This window comes from Danio rerio, chromosome 15, assembly GCF_049306965.1.
Source record: "Danio rerio strain Tuebingen ecotype United States chromosome 15, GRCz12tu, whole genome shotgun sequence".
Classification (NCBI taxonomy): domain Eukaryota; kingdom Metazoa; phylum Chordata; class Actinopteri; order Cypriniformes; family Danionidae; genus Danio; species Danio rerio.
This window is the reverse complement of record NC_133190.1, coordinates 22,353,174-22,368,727: the sequence shown is the minus strand read 5'-3', so window position 1 is coordinate 22,368,727 and position 15,554 is coordinate 22,353,174. Positions and strand designations below refer to the sequence as shown.

The window sequence follows — 15,554 nt, the reverse complement described above, 5'->3', positions numbered from 1 at the left end:
TGTTTTTTTAAATTTGAGCAAGATGCTAATGGTCTAATCCATTTCAAGGATGTATGCTAAGCTAAGCTAAAAGTGCCTACGCTTGAATGCATTAAAAATGGTTAAATGCAACATTTAACATTAAGGGGCTTGTAATTTCTAAAACCGAAGCCGAGTGTTCTGGTAACACTTTACAATAACAGTACATGAATAATAATGTGTTCATAAAACTAAACATTACCTTATTATGAATAATGATGAGTTAAAGCATGTGATAATCATGAACTAACTTTAACTACAACATGAGACACATGAGTTTATGAGTGAATAACGACTATACCTTAATAACTTGTTAGTACATGATTGTTTGTTAATTAATGTATTAATTAACACATTAGTTTATGCTTAATTCAACCATGAGGAACTCATTATATGTTAATGTATAATTATATCATGACTTTACTTGGAAGGGCACATCATCATTAACCCATTCCTAACTACTCATGAACTCACGTCCGTCTAGTGCGTTTACACTGAATAACAATAGAAAAGTGTTCCGTCAACATCAGTTTAAACACGGGAGTTCATGAGTAGTCAAGGACGAGTTAATGGTGAAGTGCCCCTTCAAGTAAAGTCACAACATAATTATTCGTTAACAGCTCATGAATTTATGTTGGTTACATTTAGTCTAAACTTAAGTGTTAATTAATACATTAATTAATAACATGAACTAACAATTAATTAAGGTACAGCAGCTGTTTTTTACACATGAACTCTTGTGACTCATGTTGTAATTAAATTAAGGTTGTGATTAGCTCATGCCTTAACTCATTATTAATTCATAATAAAGCGATGTCTAATTGACATATTGATACATCATTATTCATGCTCTATTACTGTAAAGTGTTACCAGTGTTCCTTTAAACTGGCATGATGAACGAAAACTTACATATGCTGCTCTCTTGAGGATCAGTGTGGAAACAACTGCAAAGAGCAAAATGCAGAGTAACAGATGTTATTGATGCACTATAATGCTTTACATCACTTTCTAATTTAGAATTTTGTATATTTACTAAATGTTATTATTAAATGTCAAATATTAAACATTTTTATGAAAAGTGGTGTTTACTGTAAATATACTGGGTTCCACAACCAATTTGTGTTGGGGAAACATGAAGGAATTAAATGAGCTTATTGGTTTTTACAAATTTTAATGGATTGAACATCAAACAATTAAGTTGTCCCCAAAAAACTCAAGAATTGTGTTTTTTTCAGCTCAATTTAAATAAGTAATTTAAACAAACAGAAAATGTCATGTTTTGAGTGTAGGATAAATGGGATTTAAGGGGATACTGTCTGTTGTTAGGGCTGCTAATTTATATGAGGCTATATCTATATGAAACAAGTTATTAACAAACATTTATTTAAAAGAAACAATTATTATTAAATTATTTTCTTCCGTTAAACTCTGGGTAAAATTATAATGTATAATGTTCTTTTGCGAGTGTACATTGTTATAAACCCTTTTCACATTTTTTGGTTTCTCGCAATAGCGTAATAGCTAGGTAATCTTTAATACTTTTATCCACGACCCTCTTACCATTAGTTTGCTGCAAGTAAACTATGCACAAAAAGGAAGCCCCACCCCCTACTCAATATTCAGTTTCAGTTGGAAGTACATAACACACTGAAATAAAAGTCTCAGTAACTTCTGCTTCACGTGCATTTTAAGCTGTTTTAGAGCATTATCACATCTGGCAAAATCAACAGAAGTTATTAACCACAACTGACTAAATGACACTGCTGTCTTTTTTAGAACTGCTTTATAGTAAAACCAAATTAAATTTTGACCATGGGTATTGATTAGAACTAAACCAACACAAAACTGACTTTATCAGAAGAAAAATATGAAGCGAACTTACCGCAAAATCTGAGAAGTCTCAATAGTTGTGTTTGCATTTCCAATTGTTTATTACCGTGAAGCTGCTTTCACTCAATCTTTAAAAGAGCTATATAAATAACAGTGACCTGAGTTATTATCAGGGTTCTTACACCTTTTCCAATGTGGAATTTAAGAACTCTTTAAAAGAACTTTCCAGGTGTATTACCAAACTTTTACAGCACTTTACAAGTGTGGTAAATTACAAAACCAATTATATACAAATGCTGGGTAAAAAACAATATCTTTGTGTTAAAGAATACAATGATGACAAACTTAAATCATTTCATATTTTGAAAGAGGAATTCTCTCTCCCAGGATTCTCCTTTTTCTTATATTTAATATTGAGGTCTGTGCTGAAACCATATAAAGTACCTTGGTTATTCCCTCATCCAATGATAGACTTGATAGATTCCACTTTGGATACTAGAGGTTTTGTAAATATAATTTATAAATCATTTATAGTATGGCAATATTTAAATATTCCAATTAAGGGCTTCTGGGAGAAAGAACTCAATACAATTATTGATTGGGATACTGTCTGGGAGAACTCTTTTGTAACTTAAAAAAAAAAAACCAGCTCACCAAATGATTCATTAACTGATTTTTAAGGCATATGCTACCCCGTTATTCAAAAATGTAAAGAAAATCAGACCCTCTTTGTCACTTACGTAGCAACTCACAAGATACTTATACACATATGTTCTGGGAATGTCCTCAAATTTTATAATTCTGGTCCAAGGTATGCAACCTACTACCAGATCTAATAGAAACTCAGATCCAATTGCATTTATTACTCATCATCACTCTCCTAATCTATCAACCAAAGAAGGATTCTGTCAGTTGTTCTGACTGCTGCTGCTGCTGCTAAAAAATAAATCCAGAAAATGTGGCTGGATCCATCTCCTCAGGCTGATCTATCCTGGAGGGTCTATCTACTGGATATTATTTAGTATGGCATACTGGTGCCAGTTAGAAAAATGTACCATTTAGATTAAATGAGAGAGACACTGTATATATTTCAATCCTGATTTTGTACCTATTAATGCAGTATTACTGTTTTTAATTTACTTTTATGTTGGGTGGTTCAAAATAAACATGAATTTTTTTTTTTAAATGTTCAATAAAAAAAGGAGTTAAAAAGTGTGGTGAATTACAGATTTACATACTTCTTCACATTCAATCAGATGCTAGTTGTTATAGTTTTCTATATTATAATATAGAACTCAAAGGAAAATGTTTGGCAGTATGTTTGGACTAACCCAACATTAAATTACTTTCATTTGTTCTCTTTATTAAGATTTTGTTAACTTAAGCTAAATTATTAGTACCCATTATTAGGCACACAAGGAGCCTGCGTATATGCAGAAATCTGCAGATTTTTAGCCAATCATTGTTGTGTATACTGTTGTGCACAATATTTAGTTGTGTAAATAAATGTAAATTTATATAGTTTTAAATAAATTTCACTAATATTATGTAATAATAATGAAATGTTCATATGCTTTGTTTTTATTAACATGTTTATATTACGTTTTTAATTATGATACTCCTAAAATCATTCAAATAAAAAACCTGCAGATTTTTTTTTACAAAATTCTCAGAATAGCAAAAAATGTCAGCAGATTCTGTCTGGCCCTACTCATAAGACGCTTTGTTAGGAAAGCAACACAATAACATTTTTAAGCAGTTTATCCAAAATCTAAGCATTTTTTAAGCCTTCAAAACATAAGAAAAGTCAAATTTTCAAGTCATTTTCAAGGATTTTCAGCACCTGTAAGAACCCTGTAATACAATCCATGACTATGATGCTGAACAAAGACATTTAAAATCTGAAAAAAAAAAATCTTTCCACACTGTAAAAAAAATCAGTTATTTTACTTTTTTTCCCAGCAGCTGGGTTGAATGAAAAAAATCCTAAAAGTTTCAGACATTTGAAAAAAATCTGCGTTAAATTACAGAAATTTCCTTAAATTTTAATTTCCAGTAAATTTCTGAGATTTAACATCTGTTACTTTATGGAAAATTTCTGTAATTTAACGGGTGGTTTTACGGTACATTTCTGCAATTTAACGGCTGTTTCTTTACAGTAAATCTCTGTAATTTTACTTCTGTTTTTACGATAAATGTCTGTAATTTACCTGCTTTTTTATGGTACATTTTTCTGCTAGTACCCCAGCTGCTAGAAAAAAAGTAAAATAACAGTCTTTTTACAGTGTAGAAGACCTTCTAGAATCCTTGTTTTGAAGCATCAAAAGTTCTTTTACTTTATTTACACAACAGAGCAGTTTATACAAACACAAACTCATAAAACTGTCTTCAATAATTGATTCCTCAAGTCAAATTTTTCATTTATCAGCCCACTTGCATGGTAAATCAATTTTTTTAGGTTTTAACAAATGTAAAAATAGTATTTTATTTTTTGGAGCAGGGGAGGTAAGGATGAAAACAAAATACTTTGCATTATACAATTCCAATGCATAATACATTTCCAGTTGAAGGGTTTTCAGCACTTGGGAAGCCTATATCTCTTAGCTGTTAATCAGTCTTGCTTTCCTCTGGGTAACGTTTTAAATAACACTGGACCATTTCTTCAAGATCTGTCTTTATATGGTAATTGATATTTAGCACCGCCAGATTTTTACACCGCTGGCTGACCGCAGTGTCTGTAAGGTAAGCTTGTAAGCGTCTTTGTGCAGTTTCACCGTGACTCCCATCAAGCTTCAGCACAGGTAATGTGGCTAATATTTTCAAAAACGCATTAACATTTGGGAAGAACTTCACATCGGAGTGTTGAAGGGTTTCGTAAATGGTGGACGGCAAGCTAACTTCCTTGCCTCTGTGTTTCCATTTTATCCTCCAACAATGCAGTTCAGCAGGCAGCGTGTCAGGATGGGGTAGATCGGTCCTGTAAATGTCCGCGTGGCTCTCCTCAGAGGTATTGAACCTCATTTGGCCCATGACAGCAGGAACGAGAGACAGGCACTTGAGCGCTTTGAGATGATTTTCAGAGAAGATGTCCTTGACCTCCTGCGTGATGTACTCCATAACTGGCTGTGTGAGGTACTCTTTAAAGAACGACTCTGCCTGTATTTCTATAGTGTCCGGCGTTTGTTGCTTCCGAAGAAACAACCTTGGCACTCTCACCGGGACTTCCATTGCAGTCGCCATATTGACAGCCTCTTCGAACCAGAATTCATGGTATACCTCCAGATTGTCTGATACCTCATGCAGCGAATGCAGGACTGCAGTTAAACTGTTGGCGGCGAAAAACACATCAATGGTTTCTCCTTGCAAGTTCTTCCCAAACGCTCTGGTAAAAGACAATGCGTTCTTTAAAATAACCAACGTCACAATAAACTCAAAGTCCGCCAAGGCCTCGGAAATGGCGTAAGCGTCACTGGTGACTTGGTCACTCCATTTTAGATCCTCATTATCATGTATGCTGTCCATGCAGAGCAGAAGTGGCTCCAACAAATCCACAGCCATCTCAAACAGGTTATGAAGATCTGTCCAGGTTGATCGAGAGCCCTCTTTGAGGATGCTTTCTTTTTCTAGGTTTCCCTGGCAGAGGATGGAGATGGCATTGTCAAGTTCAGTCTGTAGCAAAGGGGATGCTCTGAAAAAAGCATTTGACTTCTTTAAAACTGACATCACGACTTGCACTCCGGTCAACGACATGCCGTTAGCAAGATGAACATTAAGAGCACAGGTGGAAGTAGGTGTGATCACCGCCATGGGATATTTTTCTTTTAGCTGGGCAGTGATGACCTTCATCTTGGTGCCAAGTATACCAGATCCTGCGTAGGCTTGTCCTCGGCAGTGCTCCATACTCAAGCCCCAACCCTTCATCAAGCGAGACTCTAATCTCTCAGCAACAGTGACCTCCTCTCCTTCGAATGAGAGGAACTCGATGAACTCTTCCCGGAGAGTGTTGTCTTGGTCTACGAAGCGCAGGAATATAGGTAGATGCTCTCCCTCTGGGAAGTCCACCAACTCACCGGTGACAATCGAAAAAAAGCGGCATTCCCTGACCTGCTGAAGGATCTCTTCACGGACGCATTTCTCACAAACATCCAGAAGCTGTCTCTGCTGGACGGCTGGACAATATTCCTCATTAACGGCCGCTGACTCAAATCTCCTCCTGAGAAACTCATCGCCTGCATTGATGCGGTTCTCAAGCAATGCTTGAAAGTTACCTGGATTAAACAGCCATTCCTCTCTAGAGCGCATTTCATCTTCTCTTGCATTGCTGCTGAATGGAAAGCTTTGCCTTCCTATCAAAATCATGACTTCAAATGAAGACTTTAAGAACTCTCTTAGGTCTTTCTGCTCTGGCGTGAGCCGAGGTACATCATCGGTGGTCTCGCTGTCATCCTGAGCATCACTGTCTTTTTTCGAGAGTTGTTCAATTGAAGACTCCACTAAAAAGATGGAGACAAAGCTTTTTTTAGTACATTTTAAATCAGATGGTAATGTACAGTTGCCTGGTGGTGACTTTGCTAAATAAATGTTTATTTTTAATGTTATTGGTAACGATTTCTTTGCATTTTGTAATTGCTATCAGGCTCAGAAAATGTGTTTTAAGATCTGTATTTATCAGCCAACATATCGTTTTTAGCTTCTGATTATGAAAATCAGTATGTCAAAATTACATTACTAATGCATCCATATCAGCTGGTCAATATTACATCCTCAAAAAGGCCTTGCTTTACACCAGGCATTAATAAAGGTCACATAGTTTACCCCTTTTTTAAGATTTATTATTATGGTTCTTCTGAGTGTGCCAGTTTAGGTTCAGTTCAAAACACAGTTCAGATTTTTTTATTATAATGTGTTCAGAAGTGTTATTTTGGGGGCATGTACACAGGGCGCTGTTTTAGGGGCGTGTTGCTTTACATGAAAATAAGTTTCGACTTCCCGTCCAATGTAACAAGGGCCAAGAGCGCACCCGCTCTGTGTTTGGCAAAAGACAGGAAGACAGAGAGTGAGCAACATGAGTGAGAGGACCAGCATTCAGCATGTATGACTTGGACATAGACCAAGCAGAGAGTGCAAAAGCATTTGTCTTCGTATAGTTTTACAGCCAACTGCTAGTTTAAAGTTCCGAGCTTGTACACTGAGACTAATAACCACGCACACTGAATTAACTTTGACTGAGGCACCAGATGCATCGCTCAGAGCCACGACACGGAACACCAGACACGCACATTCGGATGTTATTTAATATGAAACTATTCAGATGGTGCTCTGTGGCACGACTGAAATAGGAGGTTTCCCGAATCGTGGCTGGGCGCCATGGACAGCTGCCGACTGGAAGCGTCATTGTGTGTACCCTGACAGAAATCTCGCACTTTCCAGCTGCACCTAGTTAGGATCACAGGGAGCTTCTGTGTGCGCAAGAAAAAACAGCTGAAGTTTAAGGTAGACGCAATGAAAAATAAACATGTTTGCAAACTGTTTTTATGTTGGTAAATTGAAAAAAAAAAGGACTGGGTGTGTTTGTATCACCCCAATATGACGGTCTATACACTATACCTACACATGTCTGTCCAAACAGCTTCAGGACTGAAATTTTAATCCCGTTCCCGCCAGGTTTTATAACGCACCAGACTGCTCCAGCCGCATATTCAGTCTTTGTTCACCCGCCCCATTTTCTACCCAACCATTCCCACTAAATTTAGATCTGGTTTTCAAAATCTCACGTAAAAATTGAACACTACCGAAAGAAAGAGAGAGAGAGATAACAGATAAAAGTGTAGCCTGTGCAAGGATTGTAAGCTAAATGTCAGTTTTGTTTGCCCCTCTGTGATGAGACATGAGTGCCACGTGACATGTGGTGACGTTTGTGGCTGGTGAGGCTCTTTCAAAGTCAGATATGCAAACATATCCACTCAATATATTTGTCAACTACTGATTGAGTTTCATATTTCACATCAGCATTATTTCTATACATGTAGCAGGTGCATATTGGGCCACAGAAGATTGTATAGTGATTAAATAGGACTCCCAAAAACACCCATATATAGATGTTATAGATGTTATAAACTGTATAGATGTTACAGAGTTCAGTTAGCCTATTACAAGCAACACACACACACACACACAGAGCATGGTGGTTGCGCTTGTTTTCTCTCATTCACACACACACACACACACACACACACACGCGCGCGCGCGCGCGCGCACACACACACACACACACACACACACACACACACACACACACACACACACACACACACACACACACACACACACACACACACACACACACACACACACACACACACACACACACACACACACACACACACACACACACACACACACACACACACACACACACACACACACACACACACACACACACACACACACACACAGCACCATGGCGGGCGTGCTGTCATTCATTCATTTATTTTCTTGTCGGCTTAGTCCCTTTATTAATCCGGGGTTTCCACAGCGGAATGAAGCACCAACTTATCCAGCAAGTTTTTAGTTTTTTATGCCCTTTCAGCCGCAATCCATCTCTGGGAAACATGCACATACACACACTTATACACTACGGACAATTTAGCCTACCCAATTCACCTGTACCACATGTATTTGGACTGTGGGGGAAACCAGAGTACCCGGAGGAAACCCACGCGAACGCAGGGAGAACATGCACAGAAACGCCAACTGAGCAGAGGATCGAACCAGCGACCGTGCTACCCACTGCGCCACTGCGTCGCCACGAATGTGCTGTCACATTCACATTTAGGTGTTTTATTGGCATGACCAATAACTGTACATTCGTATTGACAAAGCAGTGCAGCGTTGCTGCTTACAAACAAGACATTGCAAAAAGGGCAGTGGTGCACACCAGTAGTGCTCTCCCTCATTCTCTCTCCTTCACACACACACACACACACACACACACACACACACAGACACAGACACATACACAGCACTACGGAGGATGCTCTCGCTCTCTTTCTCAGACATATAGTCAGACCCCCGGCTCCCGTTTAACTTACACAAGAGCTCTCTACCACTACTGCATTTTATTCATGCCACGCCGCAAGAAAGCTGGTCGGGTCCTCTAGTTGCAGACCTCTAGTTTGGTGAACTGAACTGATGACATTTACGGCCAGTCATTTCTGTTGAGCATGTGAACCCAATGGCAAATCAGCAGATTTTAAGAACATGCTCCACAGCGCTCAAATGTTTTAAATGGAGGTTTTTAAATTTCAGTATCGATTAGTACCGAATTCCAGAATCATACAACTCAATGTGTGATATGTGTTATTATAAATATTCATGATTCATGGCCTGTAGTGTGATTTTTAAAAGTATTATTAGTCCAAAATCAAATATATATACTTACATCGCCTTTCCTTGATTTTCTGTACCTCTTCATCTGTCTGAGGAAAGCAAGAATGAAGCATCACTTTATGTCAGATGTTTTCTGTTCTATTACTTATCAACAACAATTATACAAGAAACATAAGAAATACTGGGCAGGTTTTCAATTTTACACCTCAAAAATAACAAGTTATTAGGTGGTAAACTCTACAGAATATAAATATGTCACACAAAGGACATGAAAAAGAAACTTCTCCTACCAAAACTTTGATGCGTTTGCGATGTCTGCTGTGGGGGTTGCCTAGATGACTGGTTAAATCAAAAATTGTGGGTATAGCAGTGTCTCTTAGTACTGTCCTATATGGACTCTGAAAAACACCGAAACAAAAACACTTAACTGATCCGTGTACATTTAAAACAACAAATCAAAGACTCAGACAATAAGAAAATAATATGATTAAAAATAAACAGATTCCTGCTTTATTACTAAATATCTTAAAGACAAACTACAATGATGAAGTATTTTGCATTACAGTTTTGCAAATCATGGCTGGTTCAAAGTGTTTAGCACACAGTCGGTAGTGCTTGTTCAGTTGATCAGGGGTTTTCTCCTCCAGATCTGCACGCCGACAGTTCTCCACCCACAGCCTACATCTGTGAAGTAAAACAAAGCACAAAGGTTTATGAAATAAACAATGACTAGTCTCTTGTAACACTTATTCATAGGTTTAGAGAAGAAAACATTTAAAAAATAAATTACACATGTAACGTTACAATTTACTGGTTAATTTGACAAAGCGTTTAAACTTTTTCAAGTCATTAGAAAAATGTAGTCCATACAGGGCTGCACAACATATCGTTTCAGCATCGATATCACAATGTGATCATTCGCAATAGTCACATCGCGTGTATAAGCAATGTTGAGTCTGGATTATAATTTCACAAGCCTTTTTTGAGGCCTGTGACTGCGTGAAGACTTTAAATTGTATCATTTTTAATTTAATGACAATTAATTTGATTGAATTGTTTATTAAACAAAGACTATGCAGTATAATTTTACATTTGATTATTCATCTACTGCATACCTGAATACAGATCGACTCCTCTGGAAAACAATAAATTGCTGTTTATTTAATTAGTACCTTTTTCTATAAGGAATTCATCTATGCTTGTAGATTTTTCATTGTATTTAATGAACTCCTTCACAGAATTATCCCAGTAAATCTAAAATTATAATTTCGTTCCAAACAGTTATTCAATACATCTAGTGAAATCGTATTCACATCACAATATGCAGAGCATCCGGAAAGTATTTATAGTGCTTCACTTTTTCCATGTTTTTCTTAATGTTACAATACAGGGCGACGGTTCATCTGCCAGCAGAACTATGACACAAAGCACACTGCCAAAATATCAATGGTGTGGCTTTACAACAACTCGGTCCTTGAGTGGCCCAGCCAGAGCCCAGATCTAAATCCTCTCCCAGACCTAAAGACCTAAACATCTCTGGAGAGATCTGAAAATGGCTGTACACCAGCACTTCCCATCCAACCTAATAGAGCTTGAGAGGTACTGAAAAGAGGAATGGGCAAAAATTCCCAAAGACAGGTGTGCCAAGCTTGTGGCAACATATATTTAAGAAGACTTGAGGTTGTAATTGTAATGTGCATCAACAAATTATTGAGCAAAGGCTGTGAATACTTATGTACATGTGATTTTTCAGCTTTTTTATTTTTAATAAATTTGCAACAATTTAAAAAAAAAAAAATTTCACATTGTCATTAGGGGTGTTGTGTGTAGAATTTTGAGGAAATTAATGAATTTAATCCATTTTGGAATAAGGCCGAAATAAAAAAATGTGGAATAAAGTGAATGGATACTATGAATACTTTTCAGATGCACAATATAGCAGAATAAAAAATATTGCAATGTTACATTTTTCCAGGAACATGCAGCCCTAACTCCATGTGAAAAGAATACTATAGTAACTTAAAATTCATAGTGTAGTGCTTTTAAAACTCTTTGTTAATTATGGATACAGCAGCATTCCATATTATTAAAACTATATAATTATAATAAGTTTGTTTTATCAGAACTATAGTAAACACAGAAATACTGTAGTATAGTTTAGATTTTACTACACTGTAAAACCCAAAAAGTTAAGGTAACTCAAACCATTCGAGGAAACTGATTGCAACAAACCATTTAAGTTAAAAAAACGAATCCTAATGAGTTACTGTAACTTGCTCCATTTGAGTAAAAGAAGCAATTTAAGCACAGTAAAACCCAGTAAATGGAGAACTTAAACCAACTGTGTACTGTAAAACCCAATAAGTTAAGGCAACTCAAACTGTTTGAGAAAATCGATCGCTACAAACCATTTGTGTTAAAAACTGATCTCTACGAGTACTGTGAACTTACTCCATTTTTAGTTAAAGTAATGTGGTATTTAATTAACTCATTGCCTTCAATACGGAGTTTAAAACTCTTTTCAAATGAGTAGAATTATCTTTCAGTAAATTTTGAGTTAACTACACTCATTTCATTTGAGAAAGTTCACTGTTGAGTTTTACAGTGTACTCATGGACGATAACCAGTTTCAAAGTTTACCGCAGTTTAGAACAGTTTAGATTTTAAAACCACAACATTTTCTATTATTATTATTCCTTTTTAACATTTTTTACTACTACTTTATGCAGGCTTTTTAGGGCAACAGTATATCCAGCATAAAAGTCCACTCCACATCAAGAGTCAGCCAATGATTCAGGAAACATCTGAAAAACAAATCACTTATACAGCAACATCCCAACATGCTATAGACCTGAACAGTGCGGTGGTTTAATGTACATTCAGAGAAAAAAAGATACACAATGTCTTTTCAGGTTGTGAGGAAATCTGTTTTTGAAACTAACGAAGAAAGCAAAAGTCAATGATTTATTTTAGTTAATAAGACTGACATGTGTACAGTTCCAACATTATGCACGTTTTCTAAAATGAAAAACATTGGGTTCAGTGTGGGAAAGGTTTTTTTTTTTGCACACATTTAAAAATATCTTTTTAAAGCAGTAACGTTAATCCCAATACTGTGAAGGTTATCATGCCGTCAGAATCTTATACCTACATTTAGTATTTACTACAGTAAATTGTGTTGTATTGTGGTAGAATTTAAGTTGTACAAATTGTGTAATTTGATTATGATTTAGATACTTTACTATAAACAATACAGCATTTTTCAAGTGGGAAAACCAAAACTGACAATATTTACTTTATTTTACTACGTAACCAAACACGCACGATCATGCACAACTTAATAGGGTAAACATCTCGAACATCTATGAAAATAGCACCCCCAATCGACATCAATACAAAGCGTTTTGATATGAAGAATATGATCATGAATAAGTCCTCATGAATAATTAATTAGATATAATGATGCTACTGAACGCCAGTGACAGTGTTATAAAGCTGTAAAAACAGTCGTAACGTTAAGTTACCTCTCTGGATCCCGTGGAAACCTGAAGAAAGCTAAATCGGATTGGGTGCTTTTCCTAGTACAGTTCGGAGCGGCACAAAAATTTGGCATTGTGTCTGATCTGATGAAGACTAAGTTTCTATTAGTTACGATGACACTAAATTAATCATTTCAGCGTTGCAAAAACTGAACTAGGCGCGTAACTATGAGGCACTAGCATTGTTGGCGTGTCTACCCACAATGCAAGTCGCTTAGATCCCACAATGCATCAGCCATACTGAAAGCGGTTGATATTTACGAATCGCTCTTTTGATTCGGATCTTTTCAGTGAATTGTGGAGCCAGATCAGTCTCATAAATAAAATTTTGTCAAATAAAAGTCATACATCCGCAACAAAATTCACATTCACAAAATCCAATTCGTAAATTCAAAACATGATTTATAAATATGAAAATCCAGTTTATTTGGTGAAAATATTAATGGTTTTTACTTTTTTACAAATTAGATTTAGTTGTGCTGGGCATGTAGTATGAATTTCATTTTGTAAATGTAACGTTATTATTTTTGTATGGAAGGTAATTCCAGCGATTTTATTCATTCATTCATTCATTTTCTTGTCAGCTTAGTACTGAGTAGCTTAGTACTGTTAATCTTGGGCCACCACAGCAGAATGAACCACCTACTTATCCAGCATATGTTTTACACAGTGGATGCCCTTAACAATTATAAAACTGTTCGCAAAATATCTGTCAAATGAAAATTGAAATTATTAAATTTTAATTTTCACTGTGTGACAACACCATGTCCTTGTAAAATTGATAAATAAAAAGAAGTTGCCGGTTTAACATTTCATTTTCACTGCATTTCCACGCCAAGACTGATTAAATAATTTAAGTTCATTTTCAATTTCGGCAGATATTTTGTGAACAATGTTTTTTAATGAAGGTGTTAATCTGGTTTTATTTGGATTTTCAATGTTTATTTATTTGGCGACGTCACACCTCACAGCAAGACGGTTGCTGGTTTGAGCCTCGGCTGGGTCAGTTGGCATGTGGGGAGTTAGCATGTTCTCCTTGTGTTCACGTGGGTTTCCTCTGGGTGCGGTTTCCCCCACAAGTTCAAAGACATGCAGTACAGGTGGATTGGGTAAGCTAAAATTGTCCAAAGTGTATGTGTGTGAATGAGAGTGTGTGAGTGTTTCCCAGTGATGGGTTGCAGCTGGAAGGGCATCCGCTGCATAAAACATGCTGAATAAGTTGGCGGTTCATTCCGCTGTGGTGACCCTGGATTAAAGGGACAACAACACAGAAACACACAAGAAACACCAACTAAGTAGAGAGTCGAACCAGCGACCTTCTTGCTGTGGGCAACAACACTACCTACTGCGCCACTGCTTGGTAGTTGAAAATGTAAAGTTTATAATACAAATACAAGCAGCCTGAAGCAGGCCTGTAGCCAGGGGGGTTCTGGTGGTTCCGAAAATCCACCCCACCCCTCACTGACAAACGTCCAGAATTTGTCTAATTTTTGTCCTTCCAGCTGCAACCCATCTCTGGGAAACATCCATACACTCATACACTGCAAACAATTTAGCTTACCTAATTCACCTATACCACATGTGTTTGGACTTGAGGAGAAACAGGAGCACCTGGAGGAAACCCACGCCAACACGGGGAAAACGTTCAAACTCCACACAGAAATGTCAACTGACCCAGCCGGGGCTCGAACCAGCGACCTTATTGCTGTGAGACAATCGTGCTATGAGGCAAACCATGCTGCCTTAAATGACAATAGACTTGTGTTTAATTGAAAACTGATTCATTTTTTTTTCTCTAATAATAGATGATGGGATAAATTTGTATTTTAAAATAAGTATCTTTTCATATTTCTTTATTTTTTATCTAGAAAATATTTTTGGAATTTTGGTACATGAAAAAGTGTGGTTATGACTATCCAACAAGCTAATCCAGCTAAAAATAGTACTTCAAATGTATTTAAATCACATTTTAATAGAAAATGAAGCGTATAACTGTAACAAGGTCCACTTTTTAATAAAGTTTCACCAGGCTGGTTATAGTCCTGACATGTAGAGGATATAATAAAAGTACCCGTGCCTCTCCTTTCAATCAAACAGAGCGAAAATTCTTCAACTTTCTGACCTTGCATGATCCTCTGGTGTAGTAGGACCTGTAAATCCTGTAGATGGCAGCAAAGGCTAGGCGTCTTAAGAACAGACCCTCATTCCCTTACATACATTTTCAGCACAAGCTTGTTTGATACATTTAGTTTGGCAGCGATTGACATGACGGCAACTTGGCCATCTCTGTCCTCAACTTACTAGTAAGATGATTTGAGATTACCCCACATTATCCAATATTTAATCTACAATAGGAAAGATGGAATCGTACTGATGAGTGATCATTAAGTAACGCTAATATAATAAGGATTGCAGTAATCACAAATATGCACAATTTTCTTTAAATCAGGCCTCAAACTCAATTCCTGGAGGCTTGCAGCTCTGCAGTTTTGCTCCAACCCTAATCAAACACAGCTGATCCAAATAATCAAGGTGTTCAAGACTAGAGACTGTCAAGCAGGTGTGAGTTGGAGGTGGCTGGAGCTAATATGCAGAGCTGCGGCCCTCCAGGAATTGAGTTTGAGAGCATTGCTTTAAAACACTTACCTGCCGGTGTTTTCTAGGACATTCATGTTATTTATATGACAGTGCTCGACTCTTAGAGAGTTAAAGTGACAATTAAAGAAACACTGGTGTTTTCCATTAGCATTTGATGCTGTATAAATGTGTTTTATTGT

General features: G+C 36.8%; 1 protein-coding gene across 2 annotated transcripts; it reads right to left on the bottom strand.

The window, feature by feature from the left end:
- Positions 1-4,159: 4,159 nt before the first annotated feature.
- Positions 4,160-13,863, bottom strand: thap12b (THAP domain containing 12b). Of its 2 annotated transcripts, none has more exons than XM_068213512.2 (5): positions 13,742-13,863; positions 9,802-9,922; positions 9,529-9,636; positions 9,291-9,327; positions 4,160-6,342 (listed from the first exon to the last, which is right to left on the bottom strand). In XM_068213512.2, the coding sequence occupies exons 1-5, from the start codon at positions 13,804-13,806 to the stop codon at positions 4,457-4,459; spliced, it is 2,217 nt and encodes a 738-aa protein (XP_068069613.1). In that variant the 5' UTR covers positions 13,807-13,863; the 3' UTR covers positions 4,160-4,456.
- Positions 13,864-15,554: the final 1,691 nt, after the last annotated feature.

Excerpts from the sequence above, each read along its gene's own strand:
- thap12b (XM_068213512.2), bottom strand. The coding sequence starts at position 13,806 with ATGCTAACTCCCCACATGCCAACTGACCCAGCCGAGGCTCAAACCAGC. Across the intron at positions 9,923-13,741 it reads AGCAACCGTCTTGCTGTGAG|ATGTAGGCTGTGGGTGGAGA; the intron begins GTGTGACGTCGC and ends TTTACTTCACAG. Across the intron at positions 6,343-9,290 it reads GAAAATCAAGGAAAGGCGAT|TGGAGTCTTCAATTGAACAA; the intron begins GTAAGTATATAT and ends CCATCTTTTTAG.